Source organism: Ranitomeya imitator, chromosome 1 (assembly GCF_032444005.1).
Source record: "Ranitomeya imitator isolate aRanImi1 chromosome 1, aRanImi1.pri, whole genome shotgun sequence".
Lineage (NCBI taxonomy): Eukaryota > Metazoa > Chordata > Amphibia > Anura > Dendrobatidae > Ranitomeya > Ranitomeya imitator.
In genome coordinates, this window is record NC_091282.1 from 1,189,422,797 (window position 1) to 1,189,449,738 (window position 26,942).

At 42.1% G+C, this 26,942-nt stretch overlaps 1 protein-coding gene across 1 annotated transcript in view; it reads right to left on the minus strand.

Moving 5' to 3' along the window:
* Window positions 1–26,942, minus strand: part of STK32B (serine/threonine kinase 32B) — a 298,021-nt gene that overhangs the window by 111,532 nt on the left and 159,547 nt on the right. Inside the window, exons 6-8 of the mRNA XM_069744831.1 lie at window positions 21,723–21,812; window positions 9,783–9,886; window positions 4,192–4,308 (exon numbers count right to left, since the gene is read on the minus strand). Coding sequence (XP_069600932.1) covers window positions 4,192–4,308; window positions 9,783–9,886; window positions 21,723–21,812 — 311 coding nt within the window. The remainder of the gene's footprint in view (window positions 1–4,191; window positions 4,309–9,782; window positions 9,887–21,722; window positions 21,813–26,942) is intronic.

Sequence of the window (26,942 nt, forward strand, 5' to 3'; positions counted from 1 at the left end):
GCAAAAACGCATGGTTTTGTGAGGCATGCATCCATTTTTGGCTTTCTTTTGGACGCAAAAAAAAAAATTCAACTTGCTGCGTCCTCTGCGCCCTGACGCTTGCGCCAAAAAAACGCATGCGTCACAAAACACAAGACAACGCATGTCCATGCGCCCCCCATGTTAAATATAGGGGTGCATGGCGCATGCGTCGCCGCGGCTGCGCCCGACGCAGCCCCGCACAACGCTAATGTGAACGTAGCCTTACCTGTACACTGACACTATACACTGTATACTCTGTACAGAGCTCCTGTGTATAATGTCACTGGTGATCTCTGTACATTGACGCTATATACATAGCTCATGTGTTTAATGTCACTGGTGATCCCTGTACTAGGCTACATTCACACTTGCGTCAGTATGGGGCCATCACAATGCGTCGGCGCGACGTACGTTGTGAAAATTCGGCACAACGTGGGCAGCGGATACAGTTTTTCAACACATCCGCTGCCCATTCTAAGTCCCGGGGAGGAGGGGGCAGAGTTCCGGCCGCGCATGCGCGGTAGGAAATGGCGGATGCGACATACGAAAAAAGTTTACATTGAACATTTTTTCGTGACGACGGTCCACCAAAACCTGGCGCAACCAGTGCACGACGGACGCAACGAGTGGCCCTACGTCGCGATCCGTCGGCAATACAAGTCTAGGGGAAAAAAACGCATCCTGTGGGCACATTTGCAGGATGCGTTTTTTCCCAAAACGACGCATTGTGACGGATGCCACATGATGCAAGTGTGAAAGAGGCCTTATCTGAACACTGACATTATATACAGAGCTCCTGTGTATAATTGTATAATGTCACTGGTGATCACTGCATTACCTGTACACTGACACTATATGCAGAGCTGCTGTGTATAATGTCACTGGTGATTACTGTACTACTTGTACACTGACATTATATACAGAGCTCCTGTGTATAATGTCACTGGTTATCACTGTGTTACCTCTACACTGACACTATATGCAGAGCTCCTGTGTATAATGTCACTGGTGATCACTGCATTACCTGTACACTGATACTATATACAGAGCTCCTGTGTATAATGTCACTGGTGATTACTGTATTACCTGTACACTTACACTATACACTATACTATGTACAGAGCTTGTGTGTATAATGTCACTGGTGATTACTGTATTACCTATACACTTGCACTATACACTATACTATGTGCAGAGCTACTGTGTAAAATGGCACTTATGGTAATATTAGTATTGTTTTTTTATTAATGATCAGTATTGTTGTATTCGGTTACTATATGGTGGTAATATATAGTCTGGTCATGGTGTGATGATATTTGTCACTTTTCTAAGGTATTATTGGTCATTTTAAAAAATGTATGCGACACATTCCCTTAAAGAAAAATAAATAAAAATATACCTAAAAAGAGTATTGAGTATTTTAAGAAATAGGTTAGAGAAGAGTAGTACCTGGCCAAAAGAGTCTACCTTGTTGTGGTGGCAGACTTAAAAAGTATTTTGGCCAAAACAAAAGCTGAGGACTATATATGAGATCAGGTGTTCGATGGGAACTGTTAATGTGTGATTGGTGAGGGCATGGTGCAGCTGTGGAGTTTTTTCAAAAGAGAGCTGTGGAACTGGTGAAGGTTCGAAGGTTGGAAGAGGAGATGGGGTGGAGCCAGTAGCATAGCTACCGGGGGGCAGAGGGGGCCATTGCCCCAGGCCCGGGGCTCAGAGGGGGCCCACCCAGAGCTACGCTACTGTTACTGTATCAGCGTGTGCACAGCGTGCCGATACAATTACATTCTATGGCAGAGCAGGGAGAATCGATCTCTCTGCTCTGCCGCTATGGGGCCCCTGAGCCAGCGGGGAGGCGTGGTGCCAGCAGTGGGCCCCCCTCCCATCATCGGAAGGTCAGCTGTTTCAGCATTTAGCCGATACAGCTGACCGTATTGATGAGTGAAGGAGTACTGCGCTACGCTCCTTCTCCCATCATCCCCCTGTCAGCATCTGACGTCACCACTGACAGCAGGCACGATGACGTCACTACCCGGTGCCCACTGTCAGGAGAGGAAAAGAGGTGAGTATTTACTTATTGTTTTTTATGGGGTGCTGCCTTATACTACAGGGTCTGCCTATGGGGTGCTGCCTTACACTACAGATTTTTGCCTATGGAGATGCTGCCTTATACTATAGGGTCTGCCTATGGGGGTGCCACCTTTTACTACAGTCTGCCTATGGGGTGCTGCCTTATACTACAGGGTCTGCTTATGGGGGTGCTGCCTTATACTACAGGGTCTGCTTATGGGGGTGCTGCCTTTTACTACAGGGTCTGCTTATGGGGGTGCTGCCTTATACTACAGGGTCTGCTTATGGGGGTTCTGCCTTATACTGCAGAGTCTGCCTATGGGGGTGCTGCCTTTTACTACAGGGTCTGCTTGTGGAGGTGCTGCCTTATACTACAGAGTCTGCCTATGGGGTGCTGCCTTATACTACAGGGTCTGCCTATGGTGGTGCTGCCTTATACTACAGAGTCTGCCTATGGGGGGTGCTGCCTTTTACTACAGGGCCTGCTTGTGGAGGTGCTGCCTTATACTACAGAGTCTGCCTATGGGGTGCTGCCTTATACTTCAGGGTCTGCCTATGGGTGTGCTGCTTATACTAAAGGGTCTGCTTATGGGGTGCTGCCTTTTACTACAGGGTCTGCCCATGGGGTGCTACCTTGTGCTATAGAGTTTGCCTATGGGGCTGCCTTGTGCTATAGAGTCTGCCTATGGGGGGTGCATTATACAATATAGAGTAGGCCTATGGGGAATGCATTATACTATATTTAGGACGATCTGGTGCATTATACTATATGTAGGAAATCTAGGGGGCCGTCATACAGTGTGGAGATTACAGTGAAGGGGCCATCATACAGTGTTGGAGCCATCAAACAGTTTGGGGGCTACTAAGGGGTCAGTATACTGTGTGGGTGGTACTATACAGTGAGGGGGCATTATATTATATATAAGAGAGCATCATACTGTCTATAGGGGAGCTGTACAGGGGGGAGACTCTGGACTTTATTAACTGTAAAGTGGGCACTTATTGTTATAGGGGAACTCAGGTTACTAGGACTGTCAAAGAGGCACACAGGGCATTATTACTTTTTAGGGAGAAAAATGTGGGCACTGTTTTCTAGGGCATGTGAACCCGACATTACTATATTATAGAGGGGTGCTTTAGAATTTAGAAGGCACAGAGAATAACACAGCAGGTTCGTTAATAAGGTCACATAGGACAGCAGCGGCTCAATATTGGGATATCAGCAGGATGAGGAGTTTGTGCAGGTTGGAGATAGATGGTGATGGGCCTGGAATATGAGAAGTGAAATGTGTCTTTGTTGTATATTCTGCAGACGAGTCCTCGCTGGAAGAAGTTGTCATGTCGGTCTGGGCCAGATGGAAAAGATAGGAAAAGTGAACGGTTCCATCAGAAAGAACGTCAGCGGTTAGACATTATTTGTAACTGTGCAGTGATCTCTTATATGTTCTGTAGGACTGGTATCTACCACTGACCATATGGCGGTAATATCTATGTTGGTTGTTATATAGAGATTATCTTCAGTAACAGCGCGGTCATCTGCTGAGGTTCTCCTCCACTATTAGGGCGCATCACGGAGCTGTAATCAGGGTTACCTGGTTAGGGGCCACTCAGAAGTTTCACCTTCCCCCGAACCACAACCCTAGCTACGCCTCTTGGTGGAGCCTGGGCGGAGTCTGAAGGGGGCCCGAAAATGTTCCCAGTATGGGGCCCTGAAATTCCTGGTGGCAGTCCTTATTCAAGTCACTGTATTGTCATACTCATATTATGTTTGAATTCTTTAGTCACTGCATGTTGGTATTATTTGGTTACAGCGCAGTGGTACTATGTATGGTCTCTGTACAATGTTATTATTCATTCACTTGTCTTAGATCCCCCTGGGCGGGTTGAGGCTGCTGTACACATTTCTTCTGTTAAATCTGGTTGCCATTGTGTGACCTACATAGTCCTATCTCTATCTCTTTTTCGCTCTTAAATTTACGGGGAAAAAAAAAGAACAGGACCTTATAAGTATTTTTTATTTCAGATTTTTCATAAACTGCTGCATGTATGTAAACACATATTAAACACAATCTGCAAGCAATGAATGTACGAATAAAATATTACCTTTTTAAGTAACACCACCATGTTTTTACACCACGTGGAGGAATAATGCACTCTTTCTATCTTGAACATGTTAAGAATATCATCTATTGGAGTAGTAGAATGGATTTCATAAGGCCTCTAGAAAAAAATGAGAATATGGTGTATATCTATTTAATATATTAGTCTTTATAGTTGAATATAAGACACATACGTCATATATTTTTATTAAAGACAGAATTAAAGAAACAGTAGCTGATGTATTGTAATTTTATTAATGTGATATATACTGTGTGTCTGTGGACTGGAAAAACCAGTCCTCAGAGTTGGGGAACATTGCTTGAGCAGAAGGAACCAACTGTTTTTCCAGGAAAACCTTGTATGCGGCTTGATTCATATGTCCTTTGCAAATAACAACCTGCCCAATACCAGCCTTGCTGAAACAATGAATACAAGAGTGAGAACACATTTTATATCCAACACATACATATCTCATTAGAAAATCATTAAATATAATAAAGTCAATAGTATGAAACAGTGTTATTGTGCATCATCAGTGTAACAGTGCAATTGTGCAAGTTACTCAGCCCATCAAACCACAGCTATTGACGGGTATTATGAATAACATACTGCGTGAAAATAATTAAAAATAGCTTAATGGCCAATTGTTATTAAAAACAAATCAGGTGTCCTTACTAACGATATTATAATCCAAGTACACCTACATACACAGCTCAGTAATGGCAGCCATGATCACGGCGTTCCCAAGTGCCTACTGCACATGTCCGTGACATCACAGTCAGGGACCCACAATGCTCTGCCCTGCAGCTGCTCAGAGCCTTCCGAGGACCATGGCGCCATGTTAGCTAGGGGCGGCTTTGCCCACACGGAGGACGGAACCACATAACTATTGCAATAGCAATATAAAAAATACAGTAGCAATCGTAGTAACCCCGAACTCTGCATTACTCAGGAATTACTGTACAGAATATGAAAAACATAAAAAATAAATAAAAAATATATAATATATTTATATATTTTTTTTATATATATATTTTATATATTATATATTTTTTTTTATATATATATTTTATATATTATATATTCTTTATTTATTTTTTATGTTTTTCATATTCTGTACAGTAATTCCTGAGTAATGCATTTCTAATGAGATATGTATGTGTTAGATATAAAATGTGTTCTCACTCTTGTTTTCATTGCTTGACAAAGGATAACACATCCGAAACGTTGCCACGCCGTTCAGGCATTAAAGTCCACTTTTTTTCAATTATTTAGTGCTGCTTTTCCTTTTTTTTTGAGTTTATTACTTTTTGACCATTGGATTGCTGGTCGGGAGAGCTCTGCATGCCTTGTAAGGTAGTAATTTGAAGCTGTTCCAATTTTGTGTATATATATAGTATACAATATATATACATATAGTATACATATATATACATATATATACATATATATACATATAGTATACAATATATATATATATATACTAGATTGTGGCCCGATTCTAATGCATCGGGTATTCTAGAATATGCATGTCCCCGTAGTATTTGGACAATGATGATTCCAGAATTCACGGCAGACTGTGCCCGTCGCTGATTGGTCGAGGCAACCTTTATGACATCATCGTCGCCATGGCAACCATTATGACATCTACGTCGATACTGTGCCCGTCGCTGAATCAGAAGCGTGAGATGTCTACGTCCTTTATGACATCATCGTCGCTGTGCCCGTTGCTGATTGGTCGAGGCCTGGCGGCCTCGACCAATCAGAGACGCGGGATTTCTACGTCGATGCTGTGCCGGTCTCTGATTGGTCGAGGCCTGGTGGCCTCGACCAATCAGAGACGCGGGATTTCCAGGACAGACCGACAGAAAGACAGACAGACAGACAGACAGACGGAAAAACCCTTAGACAATTATATATATACTAGATTGTGGCCCGATTCTAACGCATCGGGTGTTCTAGAATATGCATGTCCCCGTAGTATATGGACAATGATGATTCCAGAATTCGCGGCAGACTGTGCACATCGCTGATTGGTCGAGGCAACCTTTATGACATCATCGTCGCCATGGCAACCATTATGACATCTACATCGATACTGTGCCCGTCGCTGAAACAGAAACGTGAGATGTCTACGTCCTTTATGACATCATCGTCGCTGTTCCCGTTGCTGATTGGTCGAGGCCTGGCGGCCTCGACCAATCAGACGCGGGATGTCTACGTCCTTTATGACATCATCGTTGCTGTGCCCGTTGCTGATTGGTCGAGGCCTGGCGGCCTCGACCAATCAGAGACGCGGGATTTCTACGTCGATGCTGTGCCGCTCTCTGATTGGTCGAGGCCTGGCGGCCTCGACCAATCAGAGAGCCGGGATTTCCAGGACAGACAGACAGACAGACAGACAGACAGACGGAAAAACCCTTAGGCAATTATATATATAGATATATATATATATATATATATATATATATATATATATATATATATATATATATATATATATATATATATATATATATATATATATATATATATATATATATATATATATACATAAATACTAAGTTTATAGAATTTGAGCAAATCTTTATTCACCACATTTTAAAAGAATTTTCAAATCAAGAACCATATAAAAAAATGCCACATTAGAGGCTGCAAAAAAACAGTCTGAGGAACCCTTTAGTGAATCTTATGTTCACATGTAAGGGCTAAATTAGCATAAGTATATAAGGTGCAAAATAAGGTGCTTAATGCTGCTAAAAAGCATGCTTAATATGCCTGTTAACCCTATAAGGTGCTAACAAATATATATATATACTAGATTGTGGCCCGATTCTAACGCATCGGGTATTCTAGAATATGCATGTCCCTGTAATATATGGACAATGATGATTCCAGAATTTGCGGCAGACTGTGCCCGTCGCTGATTGGTCGAGGCAACCTTTTATGAGATCATCGTCGCCATGGCAACCATTATGACATCATCGTCACTGTGCCTGTTGCTGATTGGTCGAGGCCTGGCGGCCTCGACCAATCAGACGCGGGATGTCTACGTCCTTTATGACATCATCGTTGCTGTGCCCGTTGCTGATTGGTCGAGGCCTGGCGGCCTCGACCAATCAGAGACGCGGGATTTCTACGTCGATGCTGTGCCGGTCTCTGATTGGTCGAGGCCTGGTGGCCTCGACCAATCAGAGAGCAGGGATTTCCAGGACAGACTGACAGACTGACAGACAGACAGACAGACAGACAGACAGAAAAACCCTTAGGCAATTATATATATAGATATATATATAAAGTGCTTCCAATTATGTCTACATAAAATATGCACACGTAATCTTGAATATCAAATCAAAGCAACCAGTGTTGCAGTAATAAAATGCACATACACATACAAATCATAAGATAAGAAGCTTACATGTGAGTAGCTTCTGATGCTCCCGCCGCCCCAACGCACGTTTCGTGATAGTCACTTCCTCAGCAGGCATATACGGTTCTTGATTTTGAAAATTCTTTTAAAATGTGGTGAATAAAGATTTGCGTAAATTTTATACACTTAGTATTTAGGTTCCGTTCTTTCATTGTTATTATCTATATTGTTGAACTAGTGCTTAATATCATTTTCATTTTTGGGCATTTGTATATCATATATATACAGGGTGGTCCAAAAGTAGGTGGACAGTATGTGTAACAGGGTTATGAAGGGGGAGATTTATCAAACATGGGTGGCGCAGTGGTTAGCACTGCAGCCTTGCAGCGCTGGAGTCCTGGGTTCAAACCCCACCAAGGACAACATCTGCAAAGAGTTTGTATGTTCTCTCCGTGTTTGCGTGGGTTTCCTCCGGGTTCTCCGGTTTCCTCCCACATTCCAAAGACATACTGATAGGGAATTTAGATTGTGAGCCCCATTGTGGACAGTGATGATATTGTGTGCAAAATGTAAAGCGCTGCGGAATATGTTAGCGCTATATAAAGATTAGTATTATTATTATTAAACATGGTGGAAAGTGAAACTGACTCAGTTGCCCTTAGCAACCAATCAGATTCCACTTTTCATTCTTCAGACTCTTTGGAAAATGAAAGGTGGAATCTAAGGGCTGTGCTGTGCAGTTCCATGACTGATCATATCTGGCCAGGTACGGACTGGGGCTGAAATTCAGTCCTGGCATTTGAAATCACACAGGCCCATGTTGCCCCCATCCCCATGAACTAGATATATTACTAATATTACCCTGGATGGAGGAAAGGAAGATTTTTTGCAAAATCAAAATTTCTAATGATACGTGGTAAGTGACGGAGTCAGCAACTTTGTGCTCCATCACAACTCTTGACAGTATGGGTGTCTTGAGAACACCGATTTCTGTTAACAACGTAGCAGACAAGGCAGCACATGACTAGACAGGCCTTTGCCAGATGGCCAGTCCGGCCCTGTATCTGGCCACCAACAGGAACAACGAGGATGCCTGGTATCACGTCCCCACCAATCTGGTATTGATGAACTATTCTAAGGATGGGCCATCAATATTAAATTTCTGGATGGCCCTTTTAATAGTTTGCTTTTATCAATGAACAAAATGCAAATTGAATGAATAAAGGAGATATCTAAATCCAAGCAATATTTGGTGTGAACGCCCTCTGCCCTCATCAGTTTTTCTAGGTACTTGTCACTTGCACACAGTTTTTGAAGGATCTCGAAAGGGAGGTTGTTCCAAACATCTTGGAGAACTAACCACAGATCTTCTATGGATAAAAAATAAACTATTAGCACTTCTATTTTTAATGCGTTCTTACTTTGCAGGATTTTGTTTCACACCTATCTAAAAATTTTCTGCAAATATTTAAAATGTACATGCAAAGATAGTTGTAGTGAGTTACATGCCCTACTATTGAGCACAGGTACTGTACATTCACAATTCTGCTTCTTGATGAGCTCAAATTTACAGTATCCTATACTGGATCAGAGTCTGTATAGAGCATCTTGGTAAGTGTACTAAAATGGAGAAAATATGGAGCTATGTGTAGAGCGAGCATGAGTCGCAGGCAAAACTGTGTAGATGTTTGAGACAAATTGGCTTGCGGGAGACATGACAAAATATTCTCCATAATTATTCTACATAATGCCTTATACACATAAGACAGGTATCTTACTCATGGACTAACCAATAAACATTCAAGCCTACGTAAGCAAAGCATGCATGTTTATTTTTATAGGGAGAGGGGCCACTCAGATACCTTCTAGAAGCAATAAAATCAATTTTGACACCCAACACACCCAATCTTTGTGCATTCCTCTTAATGGGCCTTAATACACATTTGATTGTTGGAATGTTTCTGTAAAAGCTGAAGATTTACTGACGAGGGCAAGATTATCTTTATCAACGGTCAGTGATATAATATTATGGGATGTATTACGTGTTTCATTGATTCTAAATAAAGTGAACCTTTTTTGTCACTACCACCCAAAATTGCCGTGGAAAGTGGTCTTCTAAGTTGTGTGGTCTTCTCAAAGAAGATAAGATAAATGGGGAGATCTTCCCAAAGAGGAGGTCCTCAGGAGAGGTTTTGTTCAAATTAATAGTTACAGATCCACTTACCCAACCTCTAAGGAGTTCATAAGCTGTAATCCCTAATGACCACCAATCCACAGGATACGAGTATCCAGACCCCACATCCATAAACGACTGGAACACTTCTGGAGCTTGAAATACAAATTTTATATATGAATTAATTATACAAGAAACTATATTCCATTTGGTATCATTCTGTAGATGTTATATAATAAAGTAAATATCTTTTTTTTCATTCTCATTGTCAAAGATCACAACCTGGGGGTTCACCTTACCCACTACGCTTTTAGCTTTTTGTCACGAACAGTTCTCTGCTGCCCCCTATTTTCAGGATAATTACATGATTGGCTGACAATTAACGGATGAGGCTGCGGCTGTTTCCACTAATAGGCCGGTTATTGGAGAACTAGCAGTGATTGTATGGTATATACACCTCCAATTCCAACACATGGAACATATATATATATATATATATATATATATATACATATATATACATATATATATATATATATATATATATACATACATACATACATACATACATATATATATATATATATATATATATATATATATATATATATATATATATATATATATATATATATATATATATATATATATATATATTAGTGGGCACGGAAAGTATTCAGACCCCTTCAAATTTTTCACTCTGTTTCATTGCAGTCATTTGGTAAATTCAAAAAAGTTCATTTTTTTTCATTAATGTACACTCTGCACCCCATCTTGACTGAAAAAAAAGAAATGTAGAAATTTTTGCAAATTTATTAAAAAAGAAAACCTGAAATATCACATGGTCATAAGTATTCAGACCCTTTGCTCAGACACTCATATTTAGGTCACATGTTGTCCATTTCCTTGTGATCCTCCTTGAGATGGTTCTACTCCTCCATTGGAGTCCAGCTGTGTTTAATTAAACTGATAGGATTTGATTTGGAAAGGCGCACACCTGCCTATATAAGACCTTACCACTCACAGTGCATGTCAGACCAAAGGAGAATCATGAGGTCAAAGGAACTGGCCAAGGAGCTCAAAGACAGAATTATGGCAAGGCACAGATCTGGCCAAGGTTACAACAGAATTTCTACAGTACTCAAGGTTACTAAGAGTACAGTGGCCTCATTAATCCTTAAATGGAAGAAGTTTGGAAACACAAGAAGTCTTCGTAGACCTGGCCATCCAGCCAAACTGAGCAATCGTGGGAGAAGAGCCTTGGTGAGAGAGGTAAAGAAGAATCCCAAGATCACTGTGGCTGAGCTCCAGAGATGCAGTAGGGAGACGGGAGAAAGTTCCATAAAGTCAACTATCACTGCAGCTTTCCACCAGTCAGGCCTTTATGGCAGTGGCCCGAAGGAAGCCTCTCCTCAGTGCAAGACATATGAAAGCCCGCATAGAGTTTGCTAAAAAAAAAAAACACATTAAGGACTCCCAGACTATGAGAAATAAGATTCTCTGGTCTGATGAGACAAAGATAGCCTTTTTTGGAGATAATTCTAAGCGGAGAAAACCAGGTACTTGTTATGCTCACGCCCTGAATAGTGGGCATGAGCCAGGGGGGTTTGTGCGGCAGGCAGCTGCCAGGTACTACTCCAGGGTGGTGTCTGGCTGTGGCTGCTGATCCCACTTGGAGAACAGGAACACTAGGACAGGTGCGGGCATCAGGCAGGACTGGCAGATGAGCACGGCTGAAACACAGGGCTGGCAGGTACGGGAGAGACACAGGGCTGGCAGGTACGGGAGAGACACAGGGCTGGCAGGTACAGCAGAGACACAGGGCTGGCAGGTACAGCAGAGACACAGGGCTGGCAGGTACAGCAGAGACACAGGGCTGGCAGGTACGGCAGAGACACAGGGCTAGCAGGAACGGCAGAGACACAGGGCTGGTTGGTGTGGTGTAAGAAGGAGCAGGTAGGGACCTGTTCACATGGCAAGTGCAGATACGGATATGAAGTATGAAGGAACAGGTTGGGACCTGTTCACACAGGAGGAGAACCGCAAGGCTGCGGATAGGAGCGGTAGAGCAGCAAGAGAGAGCAGCAACAGAAGCTAAGCAGAGCGGAACCGCAAGGAATGCGGAGAGGAGCTGCAGCAAGAGATTTCTGCAGCAGCAGAAGCTAAGCTGAGCGGAACCGCAAGGAATGCAGAGAAGAGCTGCAACAAGAGATTTCTGCAGCAGCAGGAGCAGAGCAGAGTAGAACGGAGCAGAACCACAGGAGTGCGGAGCAGAGGTAAAGCTGCAAGAGAGCGGAGCACAGGCAAAGCCAAAAGAGCTGCAAAAGTGCGGAGCATAAGCAAACAGAGAGGACACGAGGAAAGACATGGCAGGGAAAGAAGCCACAGACAAGGAGACAGAGGTAGGACAAAGTTCAGACAAGGTAATGGAACAAGACAAGGTACAAGAACAAAGACACAGGGACCAGGATATTCTGCCTCCTGGAGGGGGGACAGACACTGAGACCAGGATATACATCCTCCTGGAGGGCAGACAAACAAGATCAAGGCAAGGCAAGGAGAAAAGCCTCCAGAGAAGGAGTAACACAGAGCAAGGCCTGGCAGCTCAGAAGCTAGACACTATCTGAGTTTAGACATTGCACAGGCCCAGTCCACAGGGTGGAGCTGCCCTAAATACTGGAGGCCTCTTTGTAATTGGTCAGGAACACATTAGACAGGTGCGCCATGATTCTATAAGAATCAGAGAGTTCTGGCGCTGCCCCCCTATGCACACAGCCAGGAAGCATGCCCCATACAATACTTTATTTAGGTTGATGGCCCCATAAGATGCTCCATAGATTATGCCCAATATGCTGTTGCTGCGATTAAAAAAAAAAAATCACATACTCACCTCTCGTCGCTCAGGCCCCCGGCACTTGCGATATTCACCTTCCCCGTTCCACCGCCGGGTGCCGCTCTGTCTTCCACATCCTCCGCAGTGACTGTTCAGGCAGAGGGCAGCGCGCACACTAAAAACGTCATCGCGCCCTCTGGTCCAAATCCCATTTATAAGGCAAGAAATCCCACTTATTAAACCTGACAGTGCACACCTGTGAAGTGAAAACCATTCCCGGTGACTACCTCTTGAAGCTCATCAAGAAAATGCCAAGAGTGTGCAAAGCAGTCATCAAAGCAAAAGGTGGCTACTTTGAAGAACCTAGAATATAAGACATAATTTCAGTTGTTTCACACTTTTTTGTTAAGTATATAATTCCACATGTGTTAATTCATAGTTTTGATACCTTCAGTGTGAATGTACAATTTTCATAGTCATGAAAATCTAGAAAAATCTTTAAAAGAGAAGGTGTGTTCAAACTTTTGGTCTGTACTATATATATTAGTCACCTGGGCCACAAAGTTACAGCTTTTCTCTAAAACGCCGTAGCATCTCAGAGTAAAACATATGTGCTAAAATGCTAGAACCAGACCCTGATTTATGCTCCTGATAGTGTATGACAGCAAAACAGTGATATAGATTAATGCGCGATGAGAAGAGAATAGTGTCATACACGTTTTTCAGGGCAATTAGAGGTTTTGAAGAGCTGGTGAATCAATTTACTGCAAAGTGAATTTCTTGGGAAAATTCCAAAAAGCTTGAGAATACAAATTTCAAAAGATTTGCTGATATCTAGCGTAGAATCACGCACCCTTTTAATATTGTGCTGTCAACCAAAGAAGTCCTAAAGGTGCCCGATGCTATTTGGCATCAAAACATTAACTGTAGATGCTTTCATGTTATGGCTGGTTGTATAATCATGTCAAAACTCCCTCCTCAGCTGTCCTTTACCAAAATCTGGCCGACCTCGCAATTTGTGAAGCACTCTATAGGTTATAGTACGCTCAAGTGCCGAAAATGATTAGTTTGGCCTCTGCTATTTAGCCATACAGTATTATTTGTAGGGCTTTATAAACCATCCTCATAATCACAATGTACTTGCAGCTTGGAATAAATAGCCCTGCACGGTAACACGACATAGACGTTCCGTCTCGTTTACCGAAGGTGCAATAGTTAAACACATTTCTGAAAAGAGCATTGATGTAAGGTGCTGTTCCTCTATCTCCATCAGCCATCACACAGCCCGGTGGATTGAGCAGCCGTCAATGTAGAATTGCACTCTGCTTCGCTATCATGATGTGTAATCACCGGGCCGCTATTCAAACCTGCCTGATAAGGATCATATAATTTGACAGCAGTCACATTTACAGAGAAAAAACCTGTCACTTTCATGAAAAAATGTTCAGGCAGTCAGACATTGTACATTACGGGGAGATGTCTACACCTAAAATATAGAAAATCACCATCTGCTGCCTGACTAGTATATTCTGCTGGCACTTATATGTTTTAGGCGGTGTGAGCTAATTGTACTACCTTCCATGTTCTAGTCCAAATCAAATAAAAGGAGGTCGAAATGTGAAATTGTTGTGAATGACTTGCATCCAAGAATAAAAGGGCCTCAATTATAATCTCTATTTTTAATTAAGTAAATACGAGCACCTTCCCACTGACACCAGGTCAAGAATGTCCAATGTATTCCTGTTGCTCCCCTGAGTATTCCATTTTTTTTTTTTTTTTTTTTTTAAATCCGACATATGGTTCCGGAGAAATGTGACTTTTTATTTGTTGCTAATTTTCCTGGTTTTAACAATGGGCGTAGCTCACAAGTTAATTATGCAGAGAGCAGCCAAAAGACACACCCAAGAGGATCCTGCAAGCACTAAATAACAAATGTCCATATCTCCGGAACCGTACGTCGGATTCAGAAAAAACAAAACAAAAAAAAAACCCGGAATACTCAGGGGAGGAGCAAGAATAAAATGAGAGCAAACATTGGACATTCTTCACCTGGTGTCAGTAGGAAGGTGCCTGCATTTACATCATCCATAAAACAGATTTTAATATAATAAAAAACAAAAAGTTCAGGGGAGCATCAAGAATAAAATACGAGTAAAAAAAAATGATGACTTCTGCCCACGAGACAGGTCGTCTTCAAGGAGTTTTGTATTAATGGTCTACTTTTAGGATGGGTAAATGATATTTGATCATTTAGAGTCTAACTCCTAGCATTGCCCCAATCAGCTGGATGAGCTGTAACTGAAGCTCACTGTCCAAAGCTACTATACCAGCTAAAGCCACAACTGTGACGGTACTGTGACTGGTAAAAAGATTAAAGGCACATGAGGCTCATTGAAACACTGTGCCCCTTTATTTAGCAAGAAAGACCATTAATTAAATGTTCTCCTAGTAAGGTTAAAGATACTACTCCAATGGACCTTCATCTTTTCCTTAAAAATAGGAAGCCGCAGGAGATGCAGAGGCTTTATCTACGTTTAGCCCTGGTGGAGCTCAGTGAGATATTCTCAAAAGAGCAAGTTATCCCCTACACCCATTTTATATCTATAAATAATGGACAACCTACTGATCGATGGAGTTCAACCAATGGGACCCCCACAGATTCCAAAGCATGGAATTCGGGAGCTCCATCTTGAATGGAATAGAGGTGCGAATGCTTGACGTCTGCAATCTTAATTGTCGATGGGACTGGAGGAAAAAGTGGAGTGCTGGGTATGACTTTCTCTAGGTAGTTCTTGAGATAGACTAGATGTATCCATCCTGGAGAAAAGGCAAGGTGGAGGGAATGAGTGGAAACGTGTGTCATTCGTTCCACAGTGTTCCTTATGTTTCAGCAGTGGACTTCTTGAAAATAAAGAAAACAAGGCACCGATTTGACAGATGTAGGCAAGGGGAGAAGAACGGAGGTTATTACATATAGTGACTGTATACTGTGATAGAAATGTTTAATTTTATTTAATGTGGGGGTCAAGGGTCAATTTCATATTTTGGAATAAGTTCTTTATATAAATTGCTATACAGGGTTTATTTAAGATTTTATAAAGTAATCGACATCTAGACGAGTTCGGCAGAAAAGTCATTCATGTTCTGTACAGCTCACGGTTCAGTCACTCAATGATCAGGATCTGTCTATAACGCCACGTTCACATGTTCAGTATTTGGTTACTTATTTACATGAGTATTTGTAAGCCAATATTAAAAGTGAGTGAAAAATGCAGAAGGCATGCACAGGTTTCTATTACAGTGGCATGTAAAAGTTGGGCACCTCTGGTCAAAACTAATGTTATTGTGAACAGTTAAGCAAGTCAAAAGATGAAATGATCTCTAAAAGGCCTAAAGTTAAAACTGACACATGTCTTTTGTATTTTAGGCAAAAAATATTGTAATTTATTACATTTTAAAAATTACAAAAAGGAACATGGGTCGATGCAAAAGTATGGGTACCTTTGGATATTTGAGAGCTCAAATTACTTTGACCAAGGTTTCATACCTTCATTAGCCCTTTAGGGTTATGGCTTGTTCACTATCATCGTTAGAAAAGGCCAGGTGACGCAAATTTCCAAATTTTATAAAAACCCAGCCTCCTCTAAACTTGTGCCAAAAAACAGCAGCTGTGGTTGCTTCTAAGCCGCTGCCTAGCACTCTGAAAATGAAAATGGTGGAGGTAGGTCCACAAAGCAGGAGAAGGCTGTAAGAAGATTGGAAAGCGTTTTAAAATTACCATTTCCTCAGTCTGAAATGTAATTAAGAAATGGCAGTTAACAGGAATAGTGGAGGTCAAGATAAGGTCTGGAAGAACAAGCAAAATTTCAGTGAGAGCTGCACGTAGGATTGCTTGACAGGAAATTTAGAATCCCTGCTTGACTGCAAAAGACCGTCAGAAAGATATAGCAGACTCTGGAGTTGTGTTACATTGTTCTACTGTTCAGAAAAAGTTGCACAAATATGGCCTTCATGGAAGAAACATCAGAAGAAAATCTCTCCTGCATCCTCACCCTGAAATACAGAGTGAGAAGAGTGCAAAAGAACATCTATGTGTGGAGAAGAAAATGGCACTTAATTTCAGGAAAAGAACATCTCGCCAACCATTAAGCATAAGGGTATGTTTCCACGGTCAGGAAACGCTGCGGGTCGGATGTGGATAAAAAAAAAATAAAAAAAAGTTTCTCCATATTTAGTATGTCGTTGAAAATCATACTACACTTGGGTGTGATATGAGTATCATCCAATTTTTTCAACGGATCCATAGACTTGAAATCCCTAGTTAGACCGCACATGAAGTACTGTGTACAGTTTTGGGCACCGGTGCTCAGGAAGGATATAATGGAACTAGAGAGAGTACAAAGGAGGGCAACAAAACTAATAAAGGGGATGGAGGAACTACAATACCCAGAGAGATTATCAAAATTAGGATTATTTAGTCTAGAAAAAAGACGACTGAGGGGCGATCTAATAACCATGTATAAGTATATAAGGGGACAATACAAATATCTCGCTGAGGATCTGTTTATACCAAGGAAGGTGACGGGCACAAGGGGGCATTCTCTGCATCTGGAGGAGAGAAGGTTTCTCCACCAACATAGAAGAGGATTCTTTACTGTTAGGGCAGTGAGAATCTGGAATTGCTTGCCTGAGGAGGTGGTGATGGTGAACTCAGTCGAGGGGTTCAAGAGAGGCCTGGATGTCTTCCTGGAGCAGAACAATATTGTATCATACAATTATTAGGTTCTGTAGAAGGACGTAGATCTGGGGATTTATTATGATGGAATATAGTCTGAACTGGATGGACAAATGTCTTTTTTCGGCCTTGCTAACTATGTTACTATGTTACTATGAATTGCTAAATGCGTTCCCATTATCGGAGTCAAATCGTAGATGCTGCAATTTTTTTTTCCAAGGAAAAGACATATGCACGGCCCAAGTGAATAACATGGGGACGATGATGGTTAGTACTCATCCAATTTTTACGGTCGTCTGTACTAGCCCATAGAAAAGTGACTTCCGCTTCTTGCAAAAACTTCTGCGTCTGTTTTCAGGTGTGAAGCGAAATAGTAAACTTGGGAATATGGAAATCGGTAAGTCAGGTTTCTCTGGTGATTTGTGGTCATGCAACTGCCTGTTAAGGACGCCGACATCTGAGAATCTTGACAGTGTGCAGTGCACACGCTGTGAGTATTCAGGGGTCTGCAGTCACATAGAGTGACTGCAGACTTATGGCAAAAGGCCAGACAGCACCTTTAAATTTTTGGAGGAGATGATTTTTTTTCTAAAGTACCGTAGCTATTTATTGTCAATAAATAGCTACGGTACTTTAGAAAAAAAATCATCTCCTCCAGTTGATGCATAAAATAATTTCAACAACTGATATGAAAAGTTATAAAAGATCTGTTCATTATCATGTTCTCGTATGTAGCACTTAACCTTTGCTGCCCGAGCAGGGTACTTGTCACAATAATTAATCACTTTGTGGTAAATCAGATGAGGATATGTTACACATGGAATTGAAACAGCCGCAATAAAGGTCAATTCAACATCATTAACTGATTCATGTGTACTGCCGTCATCCTGATCAGTAACAATCAAGAACGTTATTATCCCAGGAAACAGACATCATCCTTAAACTTGCGAATCAAATGATTAATTCTATCCCTCATAGAGTGTTATCTGAATTTTCAATCCAGGTTTGTAGTATTATAACTTCAATCAATACCGCTGCCCTAGAATAGAAATCCCCGAGCACAAAGAACGGACCGTGACCTTAACCAACAACAAAGGGTAGAACCTAGAAATTAAGCATCAATGCCTCCTCTTACTGCAAACCTCCATATACACTGTCCGCCGAGGAAGAGGACAGTCATTTGCATCTAATAATCAATACAGTAGTATCCTAAATTAACGCTCACACATAGTATTTACAAAAAAAAATAATCACAAAAAAGCAGGACCATGAAAAAGTGAGTGCAAATTTCCTAACACAATTTTGGCCAAAACATCAACTAATGTCTTGTGTATTTTTTTTTTTTTAAATCTTTGCCTGACAGTAATTTTAGAAGAGGGAAATATGGTGTCTGTCTTTGAGGAGTGCACTTATATAGGCCATGACAGCCCATCTGATCTAATAGTATAGGCAGGACCAATAGGTGGTAAGCAGGAAGGGCGCTCTACACACATCTGTGTGACTTTCACTTTATACAAGGCATGTGCATTTGTAATACTAAAAAACAAAAGCGCACAGAGAGGTCAAAAAATACTCTGTTGTAAAAAGGTCACAGTAAATAAGCAAGTGCTAGTCAAAAAAATGAAAAAATACAGGGTATTTGGTTAATACGTTTTTTTTTGCAAAAAAAGTATGTTAAGCTGCTCCACCAATCGCCAAGGTATAGCCATAATAGAGCAGTCCTATCTAATGTATATAATCCCTATCTGATGTATTTAAAAACCTGATCATCTGTATAGTACCTGTATGAACAGGGCTCAGAGAGAAAATATCCAAGTTGAACATGCGAGATGGAACAGCTACAATGCAAATGACCCATAGAGGAGTGGTGAACTCCCCAGTCTTGTAGAAACAAGAGAACAATTATATTTGTAATGCTAAGCCTGCACCACTGTGCTACCTCCATTACACAGAATTGGAGACTCTCTGCATCCTACACTGGTATTTTAATCATGTATTGGTAAGTATGGATTTTTTTCGGTGATATGTTGCATATTTGACGTCCTTTTCAGTTAATTCCATGTACATGATTGTGATCATAAGTCCCTATCCCCTTAAGACTAAGTGTAGGCCATTGACAAATATTGCGGACCAGTCACATCTGAAAATTGCAGTATTGACTATTGACTGGCTCTTTACACATATAGTACCTGTCTGATATATAAACCCAACCTGACTGGTATGTTTGGCACTTCTTTCCATGTGGACCTGAGGTCTGTGTATAGTAACACATAGGCTAACATTGATCCATGTGCACTTCAGCCATCACACAGAATGATAAAAGAATGCGTAGATGGAGCTTTGATGCATTTATAAAGTCCGATTTCTCCCTATGAATGAGCATTGACCAACTATGTACAATGGCTACCTGCATTCTGGACCGCAGCTTCATTTATCCTCTATGGGGCTGTTGACTGCTGCACTTGGCTTTCTCAGACAGTCTTATTGAGAACTGATAGATGGATAAATACATTTGATGTTGGAGTATGCACACTGTTGCTCTGTTCTAACGGGGAAAAAAGTGCCTGGTTTTGGTGACCAGTGACTATCCCAGCAGTCTGCCACCCACAAATCTAGAAACTATCAGCTACCCTGAGGATAGATGATAGATTTTTTCCAACTGGAATACTCCTTTTAGGTTATCTCAACATGTTCTCATCTTCTTATCTTGAGGACTTTCTGCTCAGTATTACCTTATTATGCTGCTTGTGCGCTTTGCAACTAACGCTTAGATTAACAGACTGTAGTAGAGCAAACATAGATGTCATTGGAGATCACCTTCATTTCAATGTCGGAAAAATACTAATACTTAGCAAAGAATCTCCTGTTCTTGTATATAAAGTGCTCAGGCACATATGTTTTATTATGCTGCAGTGTGTTTAACCATCTGTCCTGCATCACTCTGCATAAGAAAATGGACAATTAGCAAATCCAACGCAAGTGGCCAGAAGTACATTGTGATAATTAGACAATGCATGATACAGTATGGCGGGAGAGCAGCAAATATTATACTATGCTTCTTATTTCTTATGTAAATGCAACAGGATACAATGTCATGGGAAAGAGGTTTATATAGTATATAGCCTGAACGGCCACTTTATTAGAGACAACTGTCTAGTAGAGTGTTTTATCTCCTATGTTCTACAGCAATTTGTGTAACATAGTTTTCTATTAAATGCTGAAATAATTCTGTAGGAACATTGGTCCACGAAGACACGATAGCTTCTCAGAGTGGCTGATAATGAGATGAAAGTAGGGACAACTTCTTCTACTTTGTCTAATTTTTGGCAATTGTGAAAATGACCGAAGAGTTGTCCACTACTGAGAAAGACTAAAAATAAAACCTACTATACCAGCGGTGGACACAGACATAAGAGGGCAGCAGTGCAAGAACCATACATGGGCCAACAGCTCATCATAATGCACAATTCCACCTATTTTGGAGGTGGAATTGGACCCCCTTACCCCGTGATCCTCATGCTACACCAATGTTATGTCCGTCCCACTCCTCTGTACTGGCTCAAATCAACTCAGATGGTCACCTGATGTCCATTACCGATGAGGAGGTGCTGGCAGCAGTACAGAAGATTTCGTAGGTGAGCGTTTTATTTTTCTTATATGTTAGTATTGCCCTGGACCATTACAGTATACAGCAATTATTTGACATCCTCTGTAATATCTGCTTTAGGATTTGGAGATTATGAAGGTCTGGAAAACAAGGAAAACTCACTGCCACGTTCCTGAACCAATTCATGAATATAAAAGGATGAACTTTGATGGTCACTACCCTTAGATAAAATCCTAACGTTCAGTACATCTACAAGGACATCGGAGGACCCAAGTTGTGCCAAGAAAAAAAATTCCCCAAATCATTACTCCACCAGCTCGAACTGTTCATACCAGAAAAGAAGTGTTCATCGATTCATGGATCTTGCACCAAATTCTGGCCTCCTAAAAGCATGGTAAACTATATAAATGGATTCCTCTGGCCAGGCAACGTTTTTCCACTGCTCAGTGGTCCAATGTTTTCTCACTTATTCTTCTCTTTCCCTTAGACATCAATAGCAGTTGAAATGGTCTCTTAACGTTATATCGAGTCTTTGCTACACAACCGGTTTGCACTTATTAACTGGAGCATCAGCATTGTATTCAGCTGACAACTTGACTCTGCACTGGCCCTATACTAGCCCAAAAGGTCCTGTTGTCCCATATTAAAAAAGAGCAAGCATAGACTAGACAGTCTTAAATTAGCACAAGTGGACCCGACTTTTCAGATTTCTAGCACCAACTAGGACGCTTAATACAATCTTTATTTAAGTGATACATTCCCTTTAATCTTTTATTTCCAACAGTACTTTAAAAACACATCATCCCAGTCACTTACCCATGTAAGGCTTTGTACCTGCCATGGATGAAGCCTTCTCAGATCCTTTGACAATTGTAGCTATGTTAAAATCTGTAATGTGTACGTGGCCTGAAATGAAAAAACAATTAATGGCACAAATTGGAGCTAGACTTGTCCTCTAGTATTCTTATAATTAGAAGAAGTGTCAAGAGTCAAGATCATTTTAATTTTTATTTCATTAGTTAGTAGTACTCATGAAAATAAGAAACCTTGTAATATCTTATCAAAGAAATCTGTTTCTTTCATCCTCCAAAACTGATCTTTCCTCTCAATTCCTGGGTATAAATCTGTAAAATCTGTGTTCAGTGAATACAGACTTTCCCATCACGGAGATCAGAGATGAAAGTTTTTTGCTCATGAAGTTCTATGGAGAAGGAAGGAGGAGGAGGATCATGCTAAGTGCTTCATGGTTTCCAAAGCTTGAAGTGGTAAAAAAACATTAGAAAAGACTGATTATGTGCACAGCAATGTCGTTATTACATTGCTGTGCACCATGTTCATTATTTTGCTATGGCTTGAGGAGCTTTTTAAAGGCAAATTACAGATGGAATCCACCTGAAAAAGAAGTTATGTGCACGTAATCTTATGGAGTTTTAGTGGGAATTTAGAAGGAAGAGAGGAGTGATGTCAGAAAGGGGAGAAGTGGGAGATGTGGATAAAAGGAGTGGCCGTTGGGAGCCGCACAACCACTTTTGGTGAAGCACTGGATGAACAATTTCACAACCACCCTGTGGGACATTACTTATTTCAAAGGGGTTTGAGTTTCAATATTTGAGATGGGATTTAGTTGGTAAGCAGTGGGTTTTAGGCAGTTTTTTAACATGGAAGTTTGTCGTTATAGCGTTGGTGGGAGATCTGCAAATTTGGATAGTGTGGTTGATAGTGGTTGGTTGTTGGGGCATCCCTGCAGTTGGCTTTAATTTTTTTAAGAGCTAAGATACAAGCAGGATGGTACATTATAAAGCCACCAAATTGTACAATGTGTGCCTCTGAGCTAGTGGTGAAATGTCTGGGTGTAATATCACATTAGCATGTGTAGCTTGACCACCAAAATTAATAGCTCCGAGGACCATCCCTTACACAAAAATGGTTTTATAGTTCAAGTTCTGATTGGATTTGCGATGGACAACCTAAGGACCACCGCCATCTTAGGAATGTGATAATGTATATTTTTAAGTTTTACTAAATTGTCTACTGTGGCCAATTCTTTCCCGTTCCATGTTCTGTCTTTTTTTGATGGAGGTACAAGTAATGAGTCACCAATGCACTTTGTGAAGGAAACTGGATTTCCATTCACTGAATTCTAGTGGCTGCAGTGGGCTTGTACTAATATATAGCAGCCAATCTTAAGAGGATGGGATGAGGGTTAACCGTATTCCATAAAAAGGGTTTTACGTGTCACGCTGCAGAACTGCAGGTAACTGTAGACTCCACTAAATGGCAGCAGAGTGCAGAGAGGGCAGAACTCCTGCTCAGAGCAGGCCAGCAGAACTGCAGCAAGGCAACCACCAGGTGGCAGCAGAATAGTCAGACAAGCCGGGTCGATACCAGAGAGTAGTGTAGTACCAAGGGGAATTCCAATCACAGAGTCAGAGGGGCACCAAAAGGTCAGTACCGGTTCGTAACAGAAGTACCAGGAGGAAGAGACAGAATCGGATCAGAGCCAAAACAGAGTTGAGTACCAAACACACAGAGAAACACAGAGTTGGGGTGGGAAGAGAAGAATGAACAGACACAGGCAAAAACAGCTAAATGCAGCAGGACAAATCAGGGTTTCACCAGAGCCAGCTACATGCCGTAGGCAGGAAATATAACTGACACTGCCTGCAGGATGCAGTGCAGAGAAATAGCAGACCCGACACCAGAACGAGGCAGAGAAAGTAAACCCCTGACATGACCAGACCGGTAAAGGAGAGACAAGACCCAAAACCCGGTCTGAATCATTACAGTACCTGTTATGAACTGGTGATTTAGAACCACAATGGACCTGGTGGTTAAGAGCACAGAAAATGACCTGATAGTTACTAATAACATAGGGCAAGCTCTGAGACGTGGGAACTCTGCTGACCGCAATCCCTAATCCTATCACACCACACTAGAAGTAGCCGTGGAGCGCTCCTGACCAGACCTAGGCGCCTCGGCACAGCCTAAGAAACTAGCTAGCCCTGAAGATAGAAAAATAAGCCTACCTTGCCTCAGAGAAATTCCCCAAAGGAAAAGGCAGCCCCCCACATATAATGACTGTGAGTAAAGATGAAAATACAAACACAGAGATTAAATAGATTTTAGCAAAGTGAGGCCCGACTTACTGAATAGACCGAGGATAGGAAAGATAGCTTTGCGGTCAGCACAAAAACCTACAAACAACCACGCAGAGGGCGCAAAAAGACCCTCAGCACCGACTAATGGTACGGAGGTGCTTCCTCTGCGTCCCAGAGCTTCCAGCAAGCAAGACAAACCAAAATAGCAAGCTGGACAAAAATAGCAAACAAAAGTAACACAAGCAGAACTTAGCTTATGCAGGGCAGACAGGCCACAAGACGATCCAGGAGAGAGCAAGACCAATACTGGAACATTGACTGGAGGCAAGGAACAAAGAACTAGGTGGAGTTAAATAGAGCAGCACCTAACGACTTAACCTCGTCACCTGAGGAAGGAAACTCAGAAGCCGCAGCCCCACTCACATCCACCAGAGGAAGCTCATTGACAGAACCAGCCGAAGTACCACTCATGACCACAGGAGGGAGCTCGACCACAGAATTCACAACAGTTAACCCCCCTTGAGGAGGGGTCACCGAACCCTCACCAGAGCCCCCAGGCCGACCAGGATGAGCCAAATGAAAGGCACGAACCAGATCGGCAGCATGAACATCAGAGGCAAAGACCCAGGAATTATCTTCCTGACCATAACCCTTCCACTTAACCAGGTACTGGAGTTTCCGTCTTGAAATACGAGAATCCAAAATCTTCTCCACTATATACTCCAACTCCCCCTCAACCAAAACCGGGGCAGGAGGATCAACGGATGGAACCACAGGTGCCACGTATCTCCGCAACAATGACCTATGGAATACATTATGGATGGAAAAAGAAGCTGGAAGGGTCAAACAAAAAGACACAGGATTAAGAACCTCAGAAATCCTGTACGGACCAATGAAACGAGGCTTAAACTTAGGAGAGGAAACTTTCATAGGAATATAACAAGACGACAACCAAACCAAATCCACAACACGAAGTCGGGGACCCACACAGCGCCTACGGTTAGCAAAACGTTGAGCCTTCTCCTGGGACAATGTCAAATTGTCCACTACATGAGTCCAAATCTGCTGCAACCTATCCACCACAGTATCCACACCAGGACAGTCCGAAGACTCAACCTGCCCTGAAGAGAAACGAGGATGGAAACCAGAATTGCAGAAAAACGGCGAAACCAAAGTAGCCGAGCTGGCCCGATTATTAAGGGCGAACTCAGCCAAAGGCAAAAAGGACACCCAATCATCCTGATCAGCAGAAACAAAACATCTCAGATATGTTTCCAAGGTCTGATTGGTTCGTTCAGTTTGGCCATTTGTCTGAGGATGGAAAGCCGAGGAAAAAGACAAATCAATGCCCATCCTAGCACAAAAGGCTCGCCAAAACCTCGAAACAAACTGGGAACCTCTGTCAGAAACTATGTTCTCCGGAATGCCATGTAAACGAACCACATGCTGGAAAAACAATGGCACCAAATCAGAGGAGGAAGGCAATTTAGACAAGGGGACAAAATGGACCATCTTAGAGAAGCGATCACAAACCACCCAAATGACCGACATCTTTTGAGAGACGGTGAGATCCGAAATAAAATCCATAGAGATGTGTCCAGGGCCTCTTCTGGACTGGCAAGGGCAAAAGCAACCCACTGGCACGAGAACAGCAGGGCTTAGCCCGAGCACAAATCCCACAGGACTGCACAAACGAACGCACATCCCGCGACAGAGACGGCCACCAAAAGGATCTAGCCACCAAATCTCTGGTACCAAAGATTCCAGGATGACCAGCCAACACCGAACAATGAACCTCAGAGATAACTCTACTCGTCCATTTTTCAGGGACAAACAGTTTCTCTGCTGGGCAACGGTCAGGTCTATTAGCCTGAAATTTTTGCAGCACCCGCCGCAAATCAGGGGAGATGGCAGACAAAATTACCCCCTCTTTGAGAATACCATCCGGCTCAGGCAAACCCGGAGAGTCGGGCACAAAACTCCTAGACAGGGCATCCGCCTTCACATTCTTAGAGCCCGGAAGGTACGAAACCACAAAGTCAAAACGGGAGAAAAACAGCAACCAACGAGCCTATCTAGGATTCAACCGTTTGGCAGACTCGAGATAAGTCAAGTTCTTGTGATCAGTCAAGACCACCACGCGATGCTTAGCTCCTTCAAGCCAATGACGCCACTCCTCAAATGCCCACTTCATGGCCAACAACTCTCGATTGCCAACATCATAATTACGCTTAGCAGGCGAAAACTTCCTGGATAAGAAGGCACATGGTTTCATCACCAAGCCATCAGAACTTCTTTGCGACAAAACAGCCCCTGCTCCAATTTCAGAAGCATCAACCTCGACCTGGAACGGGAGCGAAACATCTGGCTGGCACAACACAGGGGCAGAAGAAAAACGACGCTTCAACTCCTGAAAAGCTTCTACAGCAGCAGAAGACCAATTGACCACATCAGCACCCTTTTTGGTTAAATCAGTCAACGATTTAGCAATACTAGAAAAATTATTGATGAAGCGACGATAAAAATTAGCAAAGCCCAGGAACTTTTGCAGACTCTTCAGAGATGTCGGCTGAGTCCAATCATAAATGGCCTGAACCTTAACAGGGTCCATCTCGATAGTAGAAGGGGAAAAAATAAAACCCAAAAATGAAACCTTCTGAACACCAAAGAGACACTTTGACCCCTTCACAAACAAAGAATTCGCACGCAGGACCTGGAACACCATTCTAACCTGCTTCACGTGAGACTCCCAATCATCCGAGAAGACCAAAATATCATCCAAGTATACAATCAGGAATTTATCCAGGTACTCTCGGAAGATGTCATGCATAAAGGACTGAAATACTGATGGAGCATTGGAAAGCCCGAATGGCATAACCAGGTACTCAAAATGGCCCTCGGGCGTATTAAATGCAGTTTTCCATTCATCGCTCTGTTT